General features: G+C 51.2%; 1 protein-coding gene across 1 annotated transcript; it reads left to right on the top strand.

The window, feature by feature from the left end:
- The first annotated feature begins 11,675 nt into the window (after window positions 1-11,675).
- ZDHHC22 (zinc finger DHHC-type palmitoyltransferase 22) lies at window positions 11,676-18,822 on the top strand. The gene is made up of 2 exons (XM_068683108.1): window positions 11,676-12,604; window positions 16,828-18,822. The coding sequence occupies exons 1-2, from the start codon at window positions 12,043-12,045 to the stop codon at window positions 17,091-17,093; spliced, it is 828 nt and encodes a 275-aa protein (XP_068539209.1). The 5' UTR covers window positions 11,676-12,042; the 3' UTR covers window positions 17,094-18,822.
- The last annotated feature ends 2,374 nt before the right edge of the window (window positions 18,823-21,196 follow it).

Raw genomic sequence — 21,196 nt, forward strand, 5'->3', positions numbered from 1 at the left:
CAGCCCGAACAGCATGAGTTACGCGTCAGGGACCAGCCAAAAAAAACAAGGGCTGCCATCTCTCTGTCTCCTTCAGCTCCAGCGACACGCAGGGGGTGAAGTCACTCTGCTCGCCCGCTCACCCTAACACGCCAGCGCCAGTCCTACAGCATCAGCGGGGCCCTGGGTGAAATCCTGACCCCTGAGCAGAGCTGGCGAACCTGAGCAGGGATGGTGAGGTGCCCTGCTCCCAAGTGAATGAACACCAGCTCCCCTCCCTTGGTCCGTCAGGGGGACCATGGGCAGAGGTGACCGTCACCCACGGGGCACCCCATGTGTGTGCATTACAGTGGGGTTTCTCACCACGCCGTGGGGCAGGCAGAGGAGCCCTGCACACAGGGCTGGGTTAGCGCACCCTCTGTACAGCCCTGGATGTGGCCCCAGGCTTCCTTGCCTGCAGGCTGTTTTGAGGACAGAATTACCTGTTTCCTGGGAGATGTATATTTTTTTCTCATTACATTATGTTCATGCTTTGAAAGCAGGAACGAGTTCATTCTCATCCCTGTGACCAGTGGGGGGTCATCCCCCAGGCAGAGGGGGAAGCTCACACCTGAGGAGATTAAACCTGCGATGATGCAGAGATGTTGGGTGGTTCTCTTGCGGCTGGCATGGCACAGCACCACAGCCCTTCAGTGCTCACCTCCATCACAGCCACGAGCGCTCAGCATTTCTTCAAACTGGGCCCCAGACACCCAGAAAATGATGTAAAAGCAGTTCAGTAACCACACAAGGAAAGAGCGGGCAACCCCCTGCCTAGGGCAGCCCCTGGGATGGAGGCAGAGGCTGCTCCCCAGCCTCTCCCCAGCCTTTTCCCTTCCTAGCTGCTTGCCACCTCCCGAAACACCTCCTGGCTGCGGTAGCTAAGGAAACAAGGCTCCTGCAGGCAGCAGCTTCTTTTATTGGGTACCAGCACTGCAGCCCTGGAGCACTCCCAGGGAGCTGTGACGGCCACCCCAGGGCTGTGGCAGTGCCACCCCCATTTTACAGCCTGGGTGGGGGCCTCCGGGCTGCCCCACGCTGCACCCAGAGCCTAAACACAGCTCAGCATCCCCCACCTGTACCCCCCGGCGGTCACAGCAGCCACCTCCGCCGCGTTAATTAAGAAAGTTAATTTCTTAATTTTCAAGTGCTCACCCTGGGCCTTGGCAGGGCTGTTTGAAGGCAGCTTTCTGTGGGTAATAGCAGAGAAACGGGGGCCACAGCTGCTAAGATGGGAAATCATCTCTCCCACCGCTGGCTCCCTCGCGGTTTGCTGTGTGCATGCTTGTAATTTCAAATCTGCCTCAAACATCACCCGCCACCCAGGCTGCGTGACCAGGCACTAATCAGTTACATTAAAATATGCTAATTGGCTCTTCACAATTGCTGGCCTGGCGGGACAGAGCGGCTCGATGCTCACAGACATGGTGTTTCTCCACTGCTCCAGACCTTCTTTTTTTGGCTGGCTGGGGGACGTGAGGTGTTCCCGAGGTGCTGCCCACCACCCCAAGCCCCACGCCAACAGGCAGCGTGGCTCAGCACGGGCAGCTCAAATTGTCCAAGCCACTGCTGTGGTTTGAACACAACTGTTTGTCTTGACAAGTGTCACTCAGCCCCCTGCCTCCAGCGGTTCCTCTCAGGGGTCCCCACCTGCTCCCGTATCCCCACAGGCAGCTGGTGCAGCTTCTTGTCCAGGGCCTTCCCCTCTCCACCCCAGCATCCTGCCCCTCACCAAATGTTCCTCTTCTTTCTCCCCAGATCCTGCCAGAGCCTGCTCTGAAAGCGCAGGGTGTGTGTACTGCCTGCTTGTGGCTCTGTCGATGTGTGCAGATGGGAAGCTGGGGCCATTCATTCTATGGAAAAAAAAAATCTCTCTCTCTTATGCATGTGTGTGGAAGAGAGAAATAAAATGCATACTTAGCTATATGGAGCTTGCAGAGAGGTAAGCAGAATTTCCTGAAATGAAGATCATAGATCAGAGTCAAATCTTTCCTGCAAATGTAAGGGAAACAACCCCCCCTGCGTCAGGAGGCGCTGCTGGTAATTTCTGGTGGACTAGAAGAAGATCCACTCTGAGTACTTGACCTTCTTAATCAGGAAATGGCATTTGCGATGATGCTTCAAGCAATGAGAGATTGATTGCGAAGATACCAGGGAAAAGCGGTGGTAGTTTTAATGAGAATGTCAATGGATTAGGGGGGAAAGATGTGAGCTGACAGCCCGAGCTGGGAAAGCCAGCGAGGAAGATGCACATCACGTAATGAACCATATTAGCACTCGGGCTGAAGGCAGAGCTCTGCATGCAGGATGTGTCCCTGCGCACATGCCTGGCTTGCCCAGGAGCACGTGGCAGACACAGCACACTGATGTGCTCCCCGGCTACACCGAGCTGCCAGCCGCACAGCTAGCTACTGCACAGCAGCACGGTCCTTTCCGAGGGTCATTAACTCTAAACAGGCTGTCTCATACATGAAACACTCCACAAAACCATCTTTGCTAACTGTCTTGTGGGCCTTTTCCTCCATGGACAGAATAGAATCAGAATGAAAAAAGAGCACAAGAAAATACAAAGAGAGGGCTAGCCAAGGTCAGGAAGGGGATTGTGAGGACTGGTATTGTGGTTCTGGATGTAGCTGGCTGCAAATGCATTGAGAAGAGCCTAAGAGAGCAGCAGGATGTCCCTCCTGCAGTGTCCTGTCCTGCTCAAGGCTTCCTGCACCAGCAAACACCCAGTTTTGGAAAGAGATCGGGAAGCCCTGTAAAATTTGGGCACCCACAGCTCCTTGCAGCTCCCCTGCATGCTGTGTGGGGGGCACCACGTCTCCTCCCAGCCGTGCCGACCCAGCCACCAGCCACCTCCACCCTCTGAGTGCTTGAGCCCTATTCATCAACTAGGAATTATTGGTTAGTTTCCCTGCTCATACTGGTTTTACTGTGTGTATAATTTATCATCAACTTCATTCCTAATGAGCCTTACACCTCCTTTCTCCCCCCGCTCCTTCCCATGGGCACTGAAATGAAGCCACCACCAGGAAGAGGCAATGTGGTGTCTGTCAGGCTGGAGTTACACCAGGAAAGCACGGGGATGTCTCTGCATAGCTGAAACTGGAAGGGAAACGTGGGTGGGTGATGTGCTATTAATGGCTAGCAATGCCACCCCGCGATAAAAACACTGCCGCTGCTGGTGGACGCAGCCTGGTGATAAACCCACAGCCCTGCTTCGGGACTCTTGCAGGCCAAGCAGGCTGGGAGATGTTCTGCTCCCAAAGCACTTCCTTGGAGAGGCTTAAAAATGCCAGGAGCTGACTGAACGGGCTCAAGGTCTCCACCTCTGCCTTGCCCAGGGAATCTCCCTCAAGCACTCCAGCTTGGCGCACGGGCTGTGTAAGGGGCCAAGAAAAGCCGTGAAGCGAAGCAAAAGCTTGGGAAGCTCCCGGATGGAGCAGATTTAGCCGTGTTGGGACAAAGGGCAAGTGCTGCAGCCAGTGCTGCGGGTAAAACTCGCATCTGGCGCAGCTTCTGTCCTCCTGCGGGCAGGATGGCGAGGTCCTCATCAGTGGCGACCTGGGGAGGCGTGTGGGGGGGGGCTTGCTTATAGCCACTGGCTAAATCTGCTGCCCAGCTGCCTTGTCCCCCTCCCAGCACCGTGCCCAGCCCGTGCCAGCCCCCGAGGAGGTGGCGTTTCGCTGCGAGCTGGCAGCGGGGGCTCGGCGGGCCCCCAGCACCACCTACCGGCCTCCCCGGGCCCCTGCGCGGAGCGGGGGGCTCCGCTTTGGGAGCCTGGGTGCCGGCTGTGCGCGCCCCAAATCCGCCGGGCAGGAGCCTGGGAGAGTTGCCCTTGAAACGTGGCCGCCAGCCTGACCTTGAGCTTCGTCGAAGCAGCGCTAAGGGCTTCCTTTGATAGCAGACACATCAGGTGGTTCTCGATATCAAGGCAGATCTCCAGGACAAGATGCTGTTGATCACAGTTAGGGACAGAGAGGTGCCCAGAGGTGGGGATGGACAGGTCTGACACTTCAGCCCACTCAGGGGTGCTGCAGGAACCCCTTCCCGTGGGCACTGGGCTGGGGGGATAACAGCCCTTCCTCTGCACCACATCCAGTGCTTAAATGTGTGCTCAGAAAGCCAAGTGCTCCTCCTGCACCTGCCAGAGTTTGAGCCCAGAGCCTTTGATACGAAGCCATCAGTGGCCTGGGGCAGGAGCAGCCCCTTCACAGGACACACGGGGACAGGGCAGGGCAGTGGGCGGGATGGCGTTTGACTTGGTCAGCAGGTGGCTGCAGGTCTGGCTCAGCCCCTGGTGCTGTGAGTGCATTTTAGGCAGTGAATCCCAAATGGAAAAGGCACACCCTGGAGCGGGCAGAAATTAAGCAGGGAGAACCTGGCCCTCCATACAGCGAGTGTTCACTGAAAATCATCGCCACCTGCACGGTAGCTGGGGTAGTGGTTAGGAAGAAGACTGCAATTATATCCAGGGCATGCAGCGCACTAGGTGATAGCTAGCATTTTTGCAGAGCCAAAGTCATTTAGGGACTGCTCTCACAGACGTGCTGGAGGAGCATCTTCATGGCCGGGCAGCAGCCGTGCGGCAGCAGGGAGGGAGATCGCTTCTCCCAGAACACCGCTGCGGCAGGCAGGAGGATTAATCCAAGTCTATTTTCTGGAATTGATTTAACACTGTGTTCATTTATCTGCAGCTCTTGCTGAAACATTTCATATTTCAGATCTGATTTCACTGTTTCCAGGGCTGAAAGGCTTGCTTCTCCAGGGAGCAGCAGTTCTGCAAGAGAACAACAAGTAGGAGCCCTGGGGAAGCAGCAACAGGGAAGGAATATTTTATCTTTAGTAACTGGTCATTTCCATTTTGGAGGCAGCGAAAGAAGAACCATCTGGTGGGTGCTGAATATTCACTATGTAAACAGTGACTTGGTTATGAATATGTGCATGTGTGATTGTTATTTATTATTTATAGGATTCCCTAGGTGTGCCTGACACTTCACAAGCAGGAATGAAGACGAGGGCTCCTGCACCTGGATGTGCACGACGCAGATGTGACTCAGTGCTCGGCAGCAGCAGACTGTGGCACAGGAGGGCCAGGCAGCTGGCTGCAGGGGGGGGGGGGAAAGATGCCGCCCCTGCAAAGGGCAGAGCACAACTTCTGGAGCAGCAACTGCTCCTGCTGACGGCAGATTGCTCAAGATGGCCACCAAATTCACGCCAGTTAATTTGGGGTTGAATTCTCTCCTGCAATTAAAGGCATTTATGGGTGTATTTTTGTTTGCTTGCTTGCTTTTTGTTTTTAATTCACTATTTTTTAGGAGCTGTTCCAGGTCTGGGAATGACCCAGCACAAAGGCAGCTTGGCCAGCCACCTCTCCTTGCTGCAGTATTCACCTGGTGATGAGGGGACCACCAACTGGACTTGAGCTTTATTGCTCAGGAGCTTCAAATCAGTCAGCTTAAACAAAAGGAGACATTTTATTGTGCAGTTTTCCTGCTATCCTGCTAGACAAAGTATCTCGAAAGCAACAAAAAGATTCCTGTGGAGGCCCAGGGGGACACCTTGTTGTCAGGGTATAAAGTCTGGTACTGAACAGTGCTGGGATGATGGGGATTCAAGAGCACCCGACACTTGCAGAGGATGCTCAGAGCTTTGCAGGAAGAAATTCCCACAGCACTGTCCCCTTCTCTTGTCCTTCCTTTTGCCTGCCCCTATTTTTTTTTCACTGCCCAAGCTTTTTCTACATTTTTTTCCCTTTATTAAAGCATTCAGGCATTTACCTGGTGCTGAGCAGCATTGTGTGCAGGGTTTATGAAGGGGTTTTATGAAGGGGTCGGTTGCAGGCACCTGCAGGGAAGGATCTGGAGTCCCTTATGGGGCATTCCCTGGTCCATTATGGGGATAGGGCTTGGTGGCACCTGCAGGGCCAGTGGGATGGAGGAGTGGGTGCACTACCACCAGGCAAGTCAGTGCCTATTCCTTCCCCGGGGACATCAGCCCTGACCTCATGTCTAAAAGTGTCCTCCCTCGTGTAGTGCTTGCTGCCCAAATATCATCAATATCTTCTCCTCCTGCTGGCATACTGAACTTACTGGAGTGCAAAAATTTGTTTCCCAACACCACCAGGGAGCAACAAATAAACCAAATGATGATTTTTGCAACAGCTTTCCTTACACATCGGGATGTATCATACATCGTGACAGTACCCTTGTTTCAAAGGGGCCAGGTACCATTGCCTGGGCCAGCTAGAGCAGCCAAGTGCCCAGATTATCATCAACAACACAATATTACAACCCACCAGAACCTCGCTGGCTGCGCAGCCTTTCTCCTCTGCTCCCCTGGGAAAGATACTTAGATATATCTATGACTATGGGAATGAGGGAGATAGTCTAGGAACAGCAGGGAGACAGACGTGTAAGGACTTTCACATGGGATGAGACAGTGTCAGTGAATGCTCTGATTTTTTGTGGCAAGAGCTTTGTATTCTTCAATGAGTGTGAGGTTGTCACTGCTAGCACCAGAGGAATGTGACCACTGTCACGTCATGCAGAGTATGAAGAAGCAAAGGAGCTAATGTTTTGAAGAATGGCTTGTCCTTGTACCTTCAGCACCAAGACCTGTTTAAACCCCGTGGGTTAGAAGACAGCAGCTGACACATCTCAGAAAGCAGTCATTTTTTTTCCTTGCCTAAATATATCCTTGGTGCTCACACTGCTCAGGCTGCCTGAGCTGTGGACTTTGTGGCACAAGTGACAAATGTGCTGTGGGTTGCTGTTCAGACATTCGGAAGGTGGGGTTTGCTCAACAGACATAAAACTTCTATTACAGTCTATTCAACAGCACATTCTTCATTTTCAGGCAATTGACCCTTTGTCAATAACCCTTTTACTCTGTCTTCTTAAGTGCTGGGAATCCATTTGCTGTAGGGTGTTGTCTCAGGAGGAGGTGGTGATCAAGCACTTTTGAAAGACTGGGGATCTAGATGCATTTTTTTCTTCCTTTCCCTTTCTCCTCTTCATTCACATGGATTATTGGCCTGAAAATGTCTCTTTCAAATACAAAGATACCGCAAGCCATGGGTATGTCTTTAGGTGGCAGCTTATTTGCTCATTTACTTTAGAAATGTCTGGATCAGTTTCCAATGTATGGCACTATCTGAATCATAAGATGTCTCTGCCTAAATGCCTTGCACAATCAGGCATTACCTCCCGGCTTACTTTTACACTGAATCATAAGCTGGGAGGTTTGTAGTGAGAAAACAACAGCTGAATTAACCTGGGGAAAGCTTGGCACGCAGAGGCAGGAAGCATGGCTGTGTGAAAACCCCTCTCTTTCTCAACGTCGTCCTTGAAGAAAGGAGAAGGGGAGGGCAGGTGAAGATTGCCCAGATGGGAGCTGAAAAAAGAGGTTCAGCAGAAGTGCTCAAGTCATAATTTCAGATACAGCATGCGCTTGACAGGGTGTTAAAGTCATGACCATCTGTCAGCTGCTTAGTTACCGTCTCTTCCCTTGTTAATAAGTGTCCTCCTCGCTGAAATCCCCAGCACAACTGATGCAGCGCAACTGGCAATCTAGATCAAAATGATTAAAACCCGGCTATGGAAACCTACACTGTCAAGCTGCCCGACTTCAGGGCTGGCTGCCCCCAGCTCTCAGACACAACACCCCAGGTCCTTCAGGCTCCTTCAGAGTTTTCCAAAACACAACCCAACAGGGAAGACTGAGGGAATAAGGAGCTTGGTATTAGCTTCTTAATTCAGGGAGTTCAGGTCCATCCTGACACCCTCAGCAGTATAGCCAAGAGCTGAGCGAGGAAAGGACCGAGCCCCCTCTTTCTCTCAGTGTTCAAGTTGCCACCTAGACAGATCCGAAGCTGGTCAGCATAAAAGCATTCAGCTCTGCTGCCAACCATGCTGTATTTGTTTTAGTGCTAGATTGAAGACATCAGGCCTCTCCTGCTACATTTCATGAGCATTCAACTTTACCTAACCGAAGAGGAAACCTCTCCAGACATTGCAGGCATTCACATCTTGAAAGTTAACTAACTGGAAAAGGAGAAGAAAAAAAAAAAAGAAAAAAAAAGCCCACAAGAACTTGAAAAGGTTTATATTTGAATGATAATTTAAAGCAAGCACCACTGGGTTCACCACAGAGAGCATTCATTTCTTCCAAACTATCACAGCAAATAGCAGATATTAACTTGCTCATTTTAGAGAAAAATCACCATCAGGCTGCAACTTGAATGCTAAACTAATGGGGCTGTCTGAAGCAATGCACTTTTTGAGATGGAAGAAATGATACATAATTTGGGATGCAATTTAAAGCGAGACCTTGAAAGAAGTTAAGTAAGGTGTATCAGAGCACGGAACTGACTGGAACTGCATTTTATTTTGCTTAAAAAGGCTGAGCACAAGGAACCAGGGGACCCGGGGACCAAGCCACCAAGACATTCATCTGCCAGTCATCGTGACCAAGTGTAGCCCAAGTTACTGAGCTGGAAGATGAAAACACCAGCCAGCTGACAACTGCACAGATTCTGCCAGTGGCCTCCCACCCCACTTGCTCAGGGGGAATATTGGGAAAAGGTCCATCCCAGAGAAACCCCCTCCAGACACATGGGCAGCAGGGGAGAGCGGAGAGCTGAGACTCAGCAGCATTAGGGCTGGGGCTGCAGTGTGCTGTGCCAGTTTCTGGAGAACATCCGCACAGCTGGTAATAACAACAACACTTTGTTCTTACAGGTGTTCCTCATGCTTGCTTGTCAAGGTTTTCCAGAGAGAGGCATGTAGCTTGATCCCTACGCTACTGGAAATACAGGAAAGTCCTAACGCAGGGCTGGCATGATTTATCTGCAGCTGAAAGCAGGATGGGGAAGCACTCCATCTCCTGGGTCTGTCTCCCCAGAGAAGGAATAAGGAGCTAACATTTCTGAGTGTCACACATCCAAGCTCTCTCATGACGCTGATTTCACAGCAGAAAAAAAAAATCAAATTCCTGCAGCAAATGTTGCTACTTTTTAATGCTTGCTCCAGATTAACTACTGTTCTCATTATTCACTTACTCCTTGTGCTAATCTCCTTATTTACTGATCTCTCTCTTATGCATACACATCCACATGAATAGGCAAATTCATTCCCAGACAACCGCTCCCCCATCCTGCCAACATCTCATCATATCAACACAACGGCACTGAATGAGGATTTTTTTTTTTTACTATATTCTAAAATATGAAGCCAGTATTTTGACAGTGACAAATCATAAGCAGCAATTTGCAGGAGCATTTTAATGAGAACGTGGGGGATAAACTGCTTCACCATTTTTCTATTCCAGTGCAAAGCAGGTTTCTTTTTCTTTTCTTTTCTTTTCTTTTCTTTTCTTTTCTTTTCTTTTCTTTTCTTTTCTTTTCTTTTCTTTTCTTTTCTTTTCTTTTCTTTTCTTTTCTTTTCTTTTCTTTTCTTTTCTCTCTTCTCTTCTCTTCTCTTCTCTTCTCTTCTCTTCTCTTCTCTTCTCTTCTCTTCTCTTCTCTTCTCTTCTCTTCTCTTCTCTTCTCTTCTCTTCTCTTCTCTTCTCTTCTCTTCTCTTCTCTTCTCTTCTCTTCTCTTCTCTTCTCTTCTCTTCTCTTCACCACCCCTTCCTTCCTTCCTTCCTTCCTTCCTTCCTTCCTTCCTTCCTTCCTTCCTTCCTTCCTTCCTTCCTTCCTTCCTTCCTTCCTTCCTTCCTTCCTTCCTTCCTTCCTTCCTTCCTTCCTTCCTTCCTTCCTTCCTTCCTTCCTTCCTTCCTTCCTTCCTTCCTTCCTTCCTTCCTTCTCCCCTTTGTCTGCAGCTTATTATGCTCCCTATACAGGGAAGATTAATTGCTTTCATGAGATGCAGTCCCTTCAGTCTAAGAGCTTTTCATTACATGAAAAGATTTCTGTGGTGGTTTTATTATTTTATTATTATTATTATTTTGATATAAGCTGTTAAAATATGGAGAAAACACTGCCTAATTATTGAAAGATAAAATCCTGGCTGGGTCACGTATCTTTATTGCAAGGCTCACTCTACTTTAAATTGATGAGCTGAGGGAATATTGGAGGATTTTTATTCTCAGTAGTCGTGACAGGAGAATGAGGGAGGTGGGAGTGAGAGCTAGATCGTTTCGGAGCAGCTTTACCTCCAGTTCTGCCGAAGGTGTCTCTTAGCTGCTTGTCACTGCAGAGCCGGTGCTACAGGCTTGGTTTGCACTTGCCTTTCTTATTGCCACCGTTTTTCTCAGAAATGTTGAATCGTGAAAGTTATCTGGTGGAAAAAAAATATTTCTGATAAAGGCCCCTTGAACTTGGTTGCTGCCACCGACCTGATGCTGTTGCACGTGCAGGAGACAAACACAGCCCCTCTCTCCTCCAGGTCTTAGACAATGCAACACGAAGCACGTTTTAATTTTGCTCTCTATATTCAGGCAAAGGGGGAGTCTCCTGGGGAAGCAGAGCCTGTTACTGGGTGTGCTGAGGGGTCGGCCAGTAAGCCTAGGACCTACGATTTGTCTAAAGCCACCTTTTTTTTTGACTTTTGACCAGTGCAGAGCCTGGCTGTCTCCAGAAATGTTGTCTGCAGCCCCGCTGCCCTCTTCGCTCCCCTTCCCCTGCCTCGGGCGGCTCTTCTGAGCAGGGAGCCGGGGCTGCTCCCCCCCGGAGCTGCTGGCCGCAGCGTGTGGGTGTGCGGGAGAGCGAGGGGCTGCGCACAGCGCCCGTGGAGACGGCCCCGGGGCTGCGTGGGTGGGCACAGGGGGCCGAGGGCACGCAGCTGCCGGAGGGAAATACGTGTCTGCCCTGCTGCCACCAGCACCGTGCCACCCCAAGCCTTGCCTGGCAGCCACCCTGCTCGGTGCGGGGGGGTCCCGCAAACCCAGGCAGGCCTCGGACCCGCGGGGACACCCCCCTGCCCCCCGAATTTCCCCTTGTTTCAGGTGCTGGCTCCAGCTGGGGGGCACCGGGGGAGGGAGCCCGGAGCCGGAGGGGCTGGACGGGGGGCGGCGGGGACACCGGGGGGGACACGGAGGGGGGACAAGGGGCAGGGGCGGCTGCCGCGGGGGGCTCGGCGTGGCCGGGGGCGGTGGCGGCGGCTCCGGGGGTGCCAGACAGCCTCGCCGGGGACAAGGGGACCGCAAGGTGGCGGCGTGCAGCGGGTGCCAGCCCCCCCCCGGGCCGCCGGGGCTCTGCAGACCCCTGGGGCAGCCGGCGGGGGGTGCCGGGGGTGCCGGGCTGGCTCCGCGCTGCCCCCGGTCCCCGGCCTTTCCTGCCTCCGCGGGGTGCCGGCTGAGCCCCGGGGGACCGGGGGAGCGATGGGGGAGTCCCGGGGAGCCCCGGGGAGCCCCGGGGGGGCCGGGATGCCGCCGGAGATGCTCCGTGCCCGGCCGGAGCCGAGGCTGCGGCTGCGGGGCCGCCCCGGCTCGGTAGCCCGGCGCCGCAGGTTGCAGCCGGGCGGCACTTGCCCAGCTGTTCGGAGCCTTTTCTAATTTCGTGCAGAGCAGGGCAGCGGTCAGAGAGGTAATCTGTAGATCCGTGGCTTTAAAGGATAAATTAGAGCATCGGATTTGATCCGTATTGCAGTGGATTAGAGCAACCTCTCCCCCCTCCCCTTCTTCTCCTCCTCCCCCCCCCCCAACCCTCCCCTCCCGGCTCACTCCCCCCTCCTCCAGCACCACCTTTTTTCCTCTCATGCAATACCAAAACTGACCCTGCCTGGCAGAGGGACTCTGCTCGGCGAGCAGGCACACGGAGCCGCCAGCTCTGCCCCTCCGGCCCCCGCAGCCCACCGGGGCCGGGGAGCGGCCGCCGCCCGGGGGCTGCCCGGGGGTGCCCGGGGGCTGCCCGCTGGTCCCGGGGCCGCGGGGAGGCGGCGAGGGAGAGCTGCCCCCCCCCAGGGGCATTTCCCGGAGCTGTGCGGGGCCGGGGAGCCGGCTGGAAATGGAAGGATGAAGTGTGCGGCCGGAGCGGTGATGTTCGTCCTCTCCTTGCTCTCCCCTGCAGGAACGTAATCCGCAATGCTAGTTCTCAGGTTGCTCAATGTTGTTGCTCCAGCCTACTTCTTGTGCATCTCCCTAGTGACCTTCGTCCTCCAGATCTTTCTCTTCATCCCCAGCATGTTCAGAGACCCTTCCACCACCCCACTTTTCTCTCCTGCTCTGCTGCATGGGGCCCTCTTCCTCTTCCTCTCAGCTAATGCCCTGGGCAACTACGTCCTGGTGATCCAGAGCTCCCCCGAGGACTCGGGCAAGGGCTTAAACTTGGGCGAAGGAGCCGAAGTGGTGGCGGACTGGCTGGCTGGAAGCAGGTCCCCTGGCTCAGCCCTGCCCAGCACTCACTTCTGTAGACTGTGTGCCAGAGTCACCCAGAGGCATGACCACCACTGTTTCTTCACAGGGAACTGCATCGGGAGCAGGAACATGCGGAACTTCATCATGTTCTGCCTCTACACCTCCCTGGCTTGCCTCGACTCCCTGGTGGCAGGCATGGCTTACATTTCTGCGGCACTCTCCATGTCCTTCGCAAGCCCGCTGGCCTTCCTCACCCTTCTGCCTCACTCCATCAGCCAGTTCTTCTCAGGTAAGGAGGTGGGAGCAGGGCCCCGGGGCAGGGGGACGTGCTCTTTCCCTGGTGGCTGTGTGTGGGGCTGCTAGAGGGGGAATGGGCGCGTGGGAGAACTGCCTGTGTTCAGCAAACCCCTCTTAGCGGCTAGGGACACTTTGCACAGGACTGTGCTTTGAAATAGAGGCTGGGACCCACTCTAGGGTACAGCTGCAGCACTGTTTGTAATGGGTTAGATGCTGAAAAACACCCCATAAACAGCTGGCCGGTGATGGAGTAGGGCTGTCTGTTGTCCAGGGAGCGTTGCATTGAGACAGAGGAGGGAGATTTCACTCATTGCAGGTACTGTAGGTGAGGGGAACCTTCTGCCTGTCCTACGGGCAGGGGTGGCGGGTCTGTGGGTTTTCACAGCCTGCAAGTCTGTAGATCCCCCATATCCCAGCAGAGATATTCCCACTCTCTCCATCCAGGTTCACACCCTCACTCCATTCACCATCACCCATCTCCTGTCTCCCTTCAGCACAAACTTGCTGAGACCTTGCCGTCTTCCCAGTGCGGAGAATTTGGGTTCAGGCAACAGAGACCAAGTGGGGAGTTTATAAATGTGATGTGATCAGCTATCTCTTTCTTGAGCTTAGACTGGGACACAGCTCCACAGAGAACCAGGAGAAATCCTCTCTGCCTGTTCTCTGGAAGAGCTCTGCAGCCAAAGCAAAACTCTCTTCCTTTCACTATCCCTTACCCTCCTTCTCCTCCTGATTTCCCCTCTCTTTCTGCCCTCCTGTGAATTTCCCCAAGCCTCCCCCTTCCTCCTCCTGATTCTGCTCCCATAACTCTTCCTGTGCTCTCCCAGCTTCATCTCTCCACCTGTCAACGTGTCCCCAAACTCTCCAACCTCCTCCCTTTCTCTGTCCAAACCTAAGAGCTAGATAAAACCCGAGCTGGGAGAAGCGACTCCGCAGACAGCGTAGACTGTTATTCTGTCCCGAAAGTGACAGCAGAAAAATGTCATTTTCCCCCACACGCAGCTCATGCCTAGCACACTCAGATCAGCTTTCGTTAGCCTAAAATAGGTACTCCATATATTTTAGCCTTGCAGATTCAGCCGAGCTCAGTAAGAAGGGCCCCGAGTCTGTTTTGGCTCATGCACCACCACCAGAAGTGTTGATTATGATCTGAGTGTGGGATCTCCATTGCTGGTGGTACAAGAGCCAGAGAAGCCCCAGCTTGCTTTTTGGATTCCAGGCTGGGTTTGCAGGGTTGCCGCCTGAAAACAAACAAATATCTCTCTACTTGGCAAATGAGCAGATTTGTCATGGTAATCACCGAGAGACAATAAACACGAAATCCTGCCATGACATTTTTATGGAGTCATTTTTCCAAGTAGAAGAATTTTTGTGAATAATGTTAGCTTCGGTAACATTAAAAACACTGGGCATGATTTTCCCCAGTGCCTAAGCTCTGCTCGGCACATCAGTCTGGAAGGGGGAGCAGGGATGTGGGAGGAGATTATCAAGGAATTAGTTCTCTCTCCCTGATTCTCTGGGCTCATCTGCACCGAGCTGGGTCCTGGCGTGTGTCTGAAGAGCCACTGAAGTGCCCCAGCCCTGGTGTCAGCAATTCCAGTGCCAACGACAGCACGTTGGCAGTGTTTGAGTGGAACACGACAGGGCAGGGAGCTTGGATGCCCTCAAGAGGCACCAGCACCCAGATCCCACCCAATTTCTGCCTCGGCCAGGGTGAGAGCATGCAGCAATACACAGGCAAGTGGTGTCTTGGCTCCTGGGGAGGAAGGGCCCTCTGGGTTCCCCCCAGCACATTCAACAAAATGAATTTTGTTTGAATGAATTTCAGGAAAAAGAAACACAGCCAGGGAGGATTGTCCACGTAGTCTTTCTCTTATGCAGCTAACATAACTTATGGGTTGTGGTAGGATCCAAACAGAGCATTGCTATAACAAAGAAAAAACTTTACCTTTCCTCTTCTCCAGCGTGCCCTTGACACTAGGGAAGAGTGAAAGAGGACCAAAGGTGAGTCTGCTGGTCTTGTGTCAACTGAGTGATCCCTGCTTCCATGCTGGGAAAATTTTCACTTGGCTTGTTCTGCCCAGACTGTGCTCAGGCATGAAATTCGGAGTCTGACCCAGAGTCTATAATTTCAGCTTGTGATTCAGCTTTTCTGGCAAAGATAATGTATGGCAATAAGCTCGAGATCACATCAGGTCAGTTAGAGCAAAAGTGAATCCAAGACTAAAATGGACCATGGTGAGGAGGGACAAATGGAGAGTACTTTTGTAAATACAGGTCAGATTGGAGCCACAAAGGAATGCTTTCTGTGGGCAACCTGAAAACCAGGTTAAAAAATTCACATATCTGGAAAATATGGCTGAGGTATGCTTAATATTTGCAAGGGGAAAAACAAGGGTAATTACTTACTTGATGTTGAATTTCGGCAGCTCATAGAAATAAAGCTTACGGCTGTCTTCCAAAGGCTCTAAAGAAAATAGCTGTCTCTCTCTACATCCCATCTGAATGTCAGCTGCAGAAGGGAACACGTGCCTGTCACGCTCAGGTCCAGCAAAAGAAGGGCAGAGAAGCCCAAATTTGGCTCTGGACTTCCCATCTGATGCCCTAAGTGATTCCGACAGAATTGGTCTGAGGATTTGTCATCATCCTAGGGGGGTTGTTCTCCCCGTGCCGTATTGCACATGAAGCCCACTGAGCTGAATGGGATCTAATGAGAAGGGAAAGATGACTCTGCATTTAGAATGAAAATTGAATGACTCCGGTGCCTTTTTCAAGTGAGAACAGTCTCTGACAGCTCGAGGCCGTAGTCAGTGTCCTTACGAATCATCCTCAGAGGGGCCTGCTGGCCGAGCCCAAAGTGTGAGCGCCCGTCACGGGTCAGCCCCAGCCGCTCACTGCCCACACTGCCAGCTGGAGAGGCCGGGATTCACAGATCACAGAGCCAGGTGACACTGCCTACCATGGCCTTCTGTGTAAGAGGAGCAAGAGGTGCCTATCCAGGCCCCTGTTACTGAATTAAAACCCAAAGCAGCCGTGCACACCTCCCCTGGCACGCAGTCCCTTTTCCAGCAGCACGTCTCTCCTGGGAACACGGGGGGACTCGCACCGGCGTGGGGTGACCAGAGCTCACACCAGCCCCACGCTCCTCCAGAGGGAAGGCAGCAGGCAGCAGCTTTTTCATTTTTAACCTCAAGGGAACCAGAGAGATAATACCAGCTATTTGTTCACGTAGTGACACATATTTCGTTTTCTTTGTGTGCCTGTGTGCAAATACGGGTGTTTAATAATATATCAATATACACAAAATATGTGTGTACTCAGTCATAGGCACACAGAGAGAATATTATTTCAATGGGTTTAGATCTGCCTACACACCAAAAGGTCACTCGGTGATAACTGCTATTATACTTATTTTCCAGAAGGAGCTCTAAAATCATTGCCGAGGAAAGGGCCCACAGAATATTTTTATATAAATACATTCAGCATAAACACACACAACAAAAACTGTTGAATTAAGAGTTTTAGGTCTACAAAATATTTGGAGCATTCTGGCAGCAGCTTTAAAGAAAAGGAATTTGGATAGCATTTTGAAGTTTTCTGTTTCAGTTTCTTGTGTTCATATGCAAACTGCATTTGCACGATGGTAGGAAAGTCATTACTGATTTTTTTTTAATCATCTTATGTATTATGTATATATATATTATATATAGAATAGGTAGGTAGATAGATAGATTGTACGTAGGTATGGTGATGAACTCCAAATCATTCTGTCTAGTATTGACGCACACAGTAAGGCTTCTGGAAGCATCTGCTTGCTGTAGGACCCACGTCTCCCTTCAAAAGGAATCTAGGCTTTCCAGATTCCCTCTGATCAGCAGGCAGACCCCTAAATAATTTAATCATTCTTCAAAATAGAGCTGAATTCTTATAAAATGCTTTTCACTTCTGGCTGAGTTTGCCCCTGCAATCCAGATCCTCACGTTAACAGCAAAGGGAGAAGTCTACAGAGACCGTCACTATTTTAGTACTTCCCCAGTGGGGTTCATTGAATAAAGGCACTACAAAGAAAACAATTTTGTGTAGTTAGAGTAACCACCCTGCCTTTCTCCTAACTCGCCACCGGTACGGCTGGTAAATAGGGCCAGCGTGTGACGCTGACACGTGAGGGGTGCCTAAAGCCTTTCTTTGACTCTCTCCCTGCCTCTTGGTCCGCAGGAGCTCTCCTCAGCTCTGAGATGTTTGTCATCCTCATGCTCTACCTCTGGCTCGGGATCGGACTGGCCTGCGCCGGCTTCTGCTGCCACCAGATGCTGCTGATCGTACGGGGGCAGACGCGATACCAGGTGCGGAAAGGGGTGGTGGTGAGAGCCCGGCCCTGGAGGGAGAACCTGCGGGAGGTCTTCGGCAAGAGGTGGCTGCTAGGACTTCTCATCCCCGTGCTGAATGTGGGAAGCGACTACCGTAGGCAGAAGGGGAAATAACCCTGCATGCACGCACCCCAGGTGCAGGGCGACACCTCCCCTGCTCTCCCCCTGCCTGTGGGATCGCCGAGGAGCTGGGCCACCCCATCCCTCGGCACTGCGGCCTCCGTGGGAGGAAGGGGCTGGCAATCAGGCAGAATCAGCTCAGTGTATTAACACAGAGATCACAAACCACGTAGATGAAGAGATACCGCAGCTTAGTAGCCCCATCACTGCACCTGCGAACGCGGCAACAGGCTTTGAACTCGCAGAGAAGCCGGCCAGGCCCCCCCGCGGCTCCCCAGCCCCCTCAGCCACCATGTGTGCCCCCCGACAGGCCGTAAGGGAGCTTTCAGAGGGCCTGGGCTGCTGTGGGAGCTGTGCAAACAGCCTCTGCTCCTCGGGACGGGCTTGCAGGGTGCCTTCGGCTCTGCCAAACTTGAGGTAACTTCCCAGCACTGAGAAGCCTTTCCTGACAGAGCTGCGGTGCGGTCGAGCCACCACAGGAGCAGGTGAGGCACCAGGCTATGGCAGCATGAAAACCTTCTCTCCACAGGCTAGGAAAGCAGGAGGAAAACAGAGAAATCCAGTATTTCTCCACTTCTGCCTCGACCTGCTCCCTGCACAGCCTGCGCCAGGACTGCAGCTCTGCTGCCTGCTGTCAGCACTCCTGTGCCTGGGGACACGGCCCAGGCCAGGCTGCCCTCCTGGCAGGGAGCAGCGAGCAGATAAATCAGCCTCAGGCAGAGAGGTGCAGGGAGAGGAAACCGCCAAGGTGAAAAGAAAGGCAGTGTCTGAGAAGCCGTATGTATCATCAGGCTGTGTGTGTGAGGAAGAAAGGGAACCGCACGCCTGCTGAGGTGCCAGGGTGCCAGGAGCCGTCCGGGTGCGCCTGAGCCCCCTGAACCATTAGTGCTGTGAGGAGCTCAACATCCCAGAGGACAGGGAGGTTTTCCAGCTGATCAGCATGCTTCACCTTGCACTAAAACAAAAAAAAGAAAAAATTTACCTCAGACATCCCTGCCACACCGTATTTACCGGCTCTCCAGGGCAATTCTCTCGCATTGCTGCAGAGGGGTAAATTCATCCATGTTATAACTCCATTAAGGAGGTTAATGGAATTACTACAGGGATTAATCAGCCTAATGTGTCAGTTGTTTTCCAGCTGCAGCAACAGCCCCCGAGATCAGTGCTGAGATCCTATGCTAATAGGTGCCTTAAGAAAGGATGCCACGACTCCTCCACCAGGATCGTAGTGCTGGACTGACTGCGCAGCAGCTGCAACAAGAAGCCACTGTTTTGGTAAAACCCATCAAGTTATGTGGGCTGGGTAGGAATATATTGCTTCTCTTTAATAAGCTGGGGAGTATGCTGATAAGCCGTGAAAAATGTGTTTTCCTTCCTCCAAAATGCTCTCAATGCATCCCAGATAGAGGAGCGCACCTGCTCGTGTTCCTGCATTTCTCACGAGCCACAGCAGAGGCACGCAGCCCTATAGGCTTTGTAACCTTCCTTCACTGCTTCGCACTTGCATACACGTCCGGATCAATAACAAACAAAGTCTGTTGTGATGAACAGAATAACCATGAAAATATACTGAAAAAAAAAACAAAAAACCCTAGCTGGGTAATTAAAACTTGTAGTATATAAGCCCTTCCACACTGTGTGTTCGCATGAATGCACCGTTGTTTCCATGTGTAATATGCTGTATTTTCACTAACAGTGAACAATAAAAAGCGTTTTGACTTTTTATGGTAGCTGTATCGTGCTTTTTAACAGTTCATTAGATGTCTTTGTACATGGCAGTAGCTACGTTTGTCACCACATACACAAACGCTTTGAAGGAAAAAAGTCAGGATTTTCTTATTGGTTTGCCAATAATTCATCATATGATTTTAGACAAGTCCTTTCATCCTTTCTACTTTAATGTAATGACCCAATCTAAAAATGCATCTAACAAGCAACTTGGAGACCCATTCTAATTGCTATTTATAAATTACACTACAAACCTCAATGGAAAGCTACAGGAAAATTAAGGTATTATCGTTGCCCACAAACAGCATCTCTAAGTAAATTATTCCTTATTGGTAAGGTGGCATCAAGGTGAGCAGACAGTCACCTTGTCGCTGGAAGCTGAGCCAGCACTTGGTGCCACGCACCTCGCCTTGGACAGCCTCCAGGATTATTCTCGTTCCCCAGACCGGTTGATGCAACTTCTTTTTCAGATATTTCTCAAGGCAACAGGCTCCCAAGATTTCAGCCAGCAGCTTCCTCCCATCAGCACAAATTATGTTTTGACATCCTTGCCCTCTGCTGTTGGCCCTTGATTGATGCTGCAGTTTGGGCAGCTTGTGGCACTCGGAGCTGCTGCCTCGGGGGGAGAGGGGGGTGAGCTATTTGGGGGCTGCACGCTAAGACCAGCTCACGGTTTTGGTGGGACACCTGCAAGGACAGCCCCCATGCAGGCAACAGTGTTAGCTGTCCGTGAAGCCCGCTGCCTCTTCACACCAGTACTGGGTTAGAGCTGTCTGCCCTCACCGCAAAGTCTCGCTCCTTGCTGAAGCCCAGAGGGATCCCAATTCAGCAGCCACAGCACGGTTCTCTGAAATTATTCTTCACCCAATTATGCTTCCCCAGGAATATTCAGACACCTGTGCTCCTGACTGCAAATCAGCGTCGCCATTTCGTGCAGCTGAACACTTCCTCTGCAGCAGGCAGCTGGGTTTCAGCAGCAGCGGTGGGACTTGCCAATGTATGCAACCTTTACAGTTATGATCCTCTGGGATGAAATAGCTATAAAAATATAACCTTACGGTGACCCTGCGTATTGGCTTATTTGTCTGTTCATTCCTAGCTGTGTGCACTGCCCTGTTTGGGGCAGAGCAGTAGTTCTGCAGGAACAGCTGAAAGAAAGCAGCTCTTTATCTATCCAGCTGCCCTGACATCCCTTCCCACTCATACATGTGCATTCTCTTGTAGAAATCCTTGGGAAGAAAATGTAACAGCTCAACAGCTCCAAACAGAACCTTTGCTCTTAGCTATGAATTAGTAAATGAAGGTTTAGCTTGATGGCAATGTCACAAATTCTTGGCTAAATATGCTTGATGGCTCTAAAGTTTTGCAAGGGTAAAAAATACGTTTCCCATTTTCTGTGCTTAGAGACACGTTACTTATCATTTGCATTTTATTAAATAGCAGCTGCAATAGCAAAAATATTTCAGAACATGATTTTTTGTGACAATGCCTAAATGCTTCTAACATTTTTTAAAATAAAACATTTCATGATTTTCTGGGCTTTGGAAAATCAGGTGAACATCAGTTCTTCTCTGGTAATGCTAACTGTTGAAGGAAAAGCTCCCTGTTGCCTAAGTCCTTGCCCCAGAAACTTATGCTGAAAGGCTTGTCTATTTTAAGTGTGGCTATTTGAAAAAAGAAGTGCCACCTCTAAGGCCTCAGGATCCTTTGCAATGACAATGTAAAGCAAACTGAGGAATGAAAATGTGAAGTTAACCAGTAAAAGGCTGTTCTTACATACAGTGAGAATCTCATACAAAATAAGAAGTAGGCAGCGCTCCTTTTCATACCACAGTACTGGGCAGTCCTCAAGGCCTGCATGCAAAAAGGCTTCGTTGGATATATTCAGAGAGTACAGAGTTAAAATATGAAGAGTCCCAAGTAATAAGGCACAGGAAAGATATGAGAAAAGGTGGTGTGAAACAGCATTTATCATCTTTAAGAAATAGCAAACTCAAGGGAGATGATCACAGTCTAAAAATACTTGCAAGGAGACAGAATAAATGAATGAAGAGACTCATTAGCTGTAAGAAGATAGCTGGAGGAGGACGGACAGTCCTGGAGTGAGGGAAAGAAAAGCCAAGGTCAGAGATGAGGGCAGCTATCTTTGTAACAGCCGGTGGAGAGCAATCAGAGAAAGTGGCCCCAGCGAGAGCAGAAGTGATTTTGTGTTGGTAGGGAAGATGCACTGACGTCCAGGAGGTGGTAGGAGGTATGGCAACACAATTCAAGTTACCTTCATTGACTGTTGACTGAAAGGACGCAGAGAAAGCCCAGCCTGAGAAATCTAATTTTTAATCACTTTTATGAAATGAACAAACAAACAAACA

The sequence above is a fragment of the Anas acuta genome, chromosome 5 (assembly GCF_963932015.1).
Source record: "Anas acuta chromosome 5, bAnaAcu1.1, whole genome shotgun sequence".
NCBI classification, from domain to species: Eukaryota; Metazoa; Chordata; class Aves; order Anseriformes; family Anatidae; genus Anas; species Anas acuta.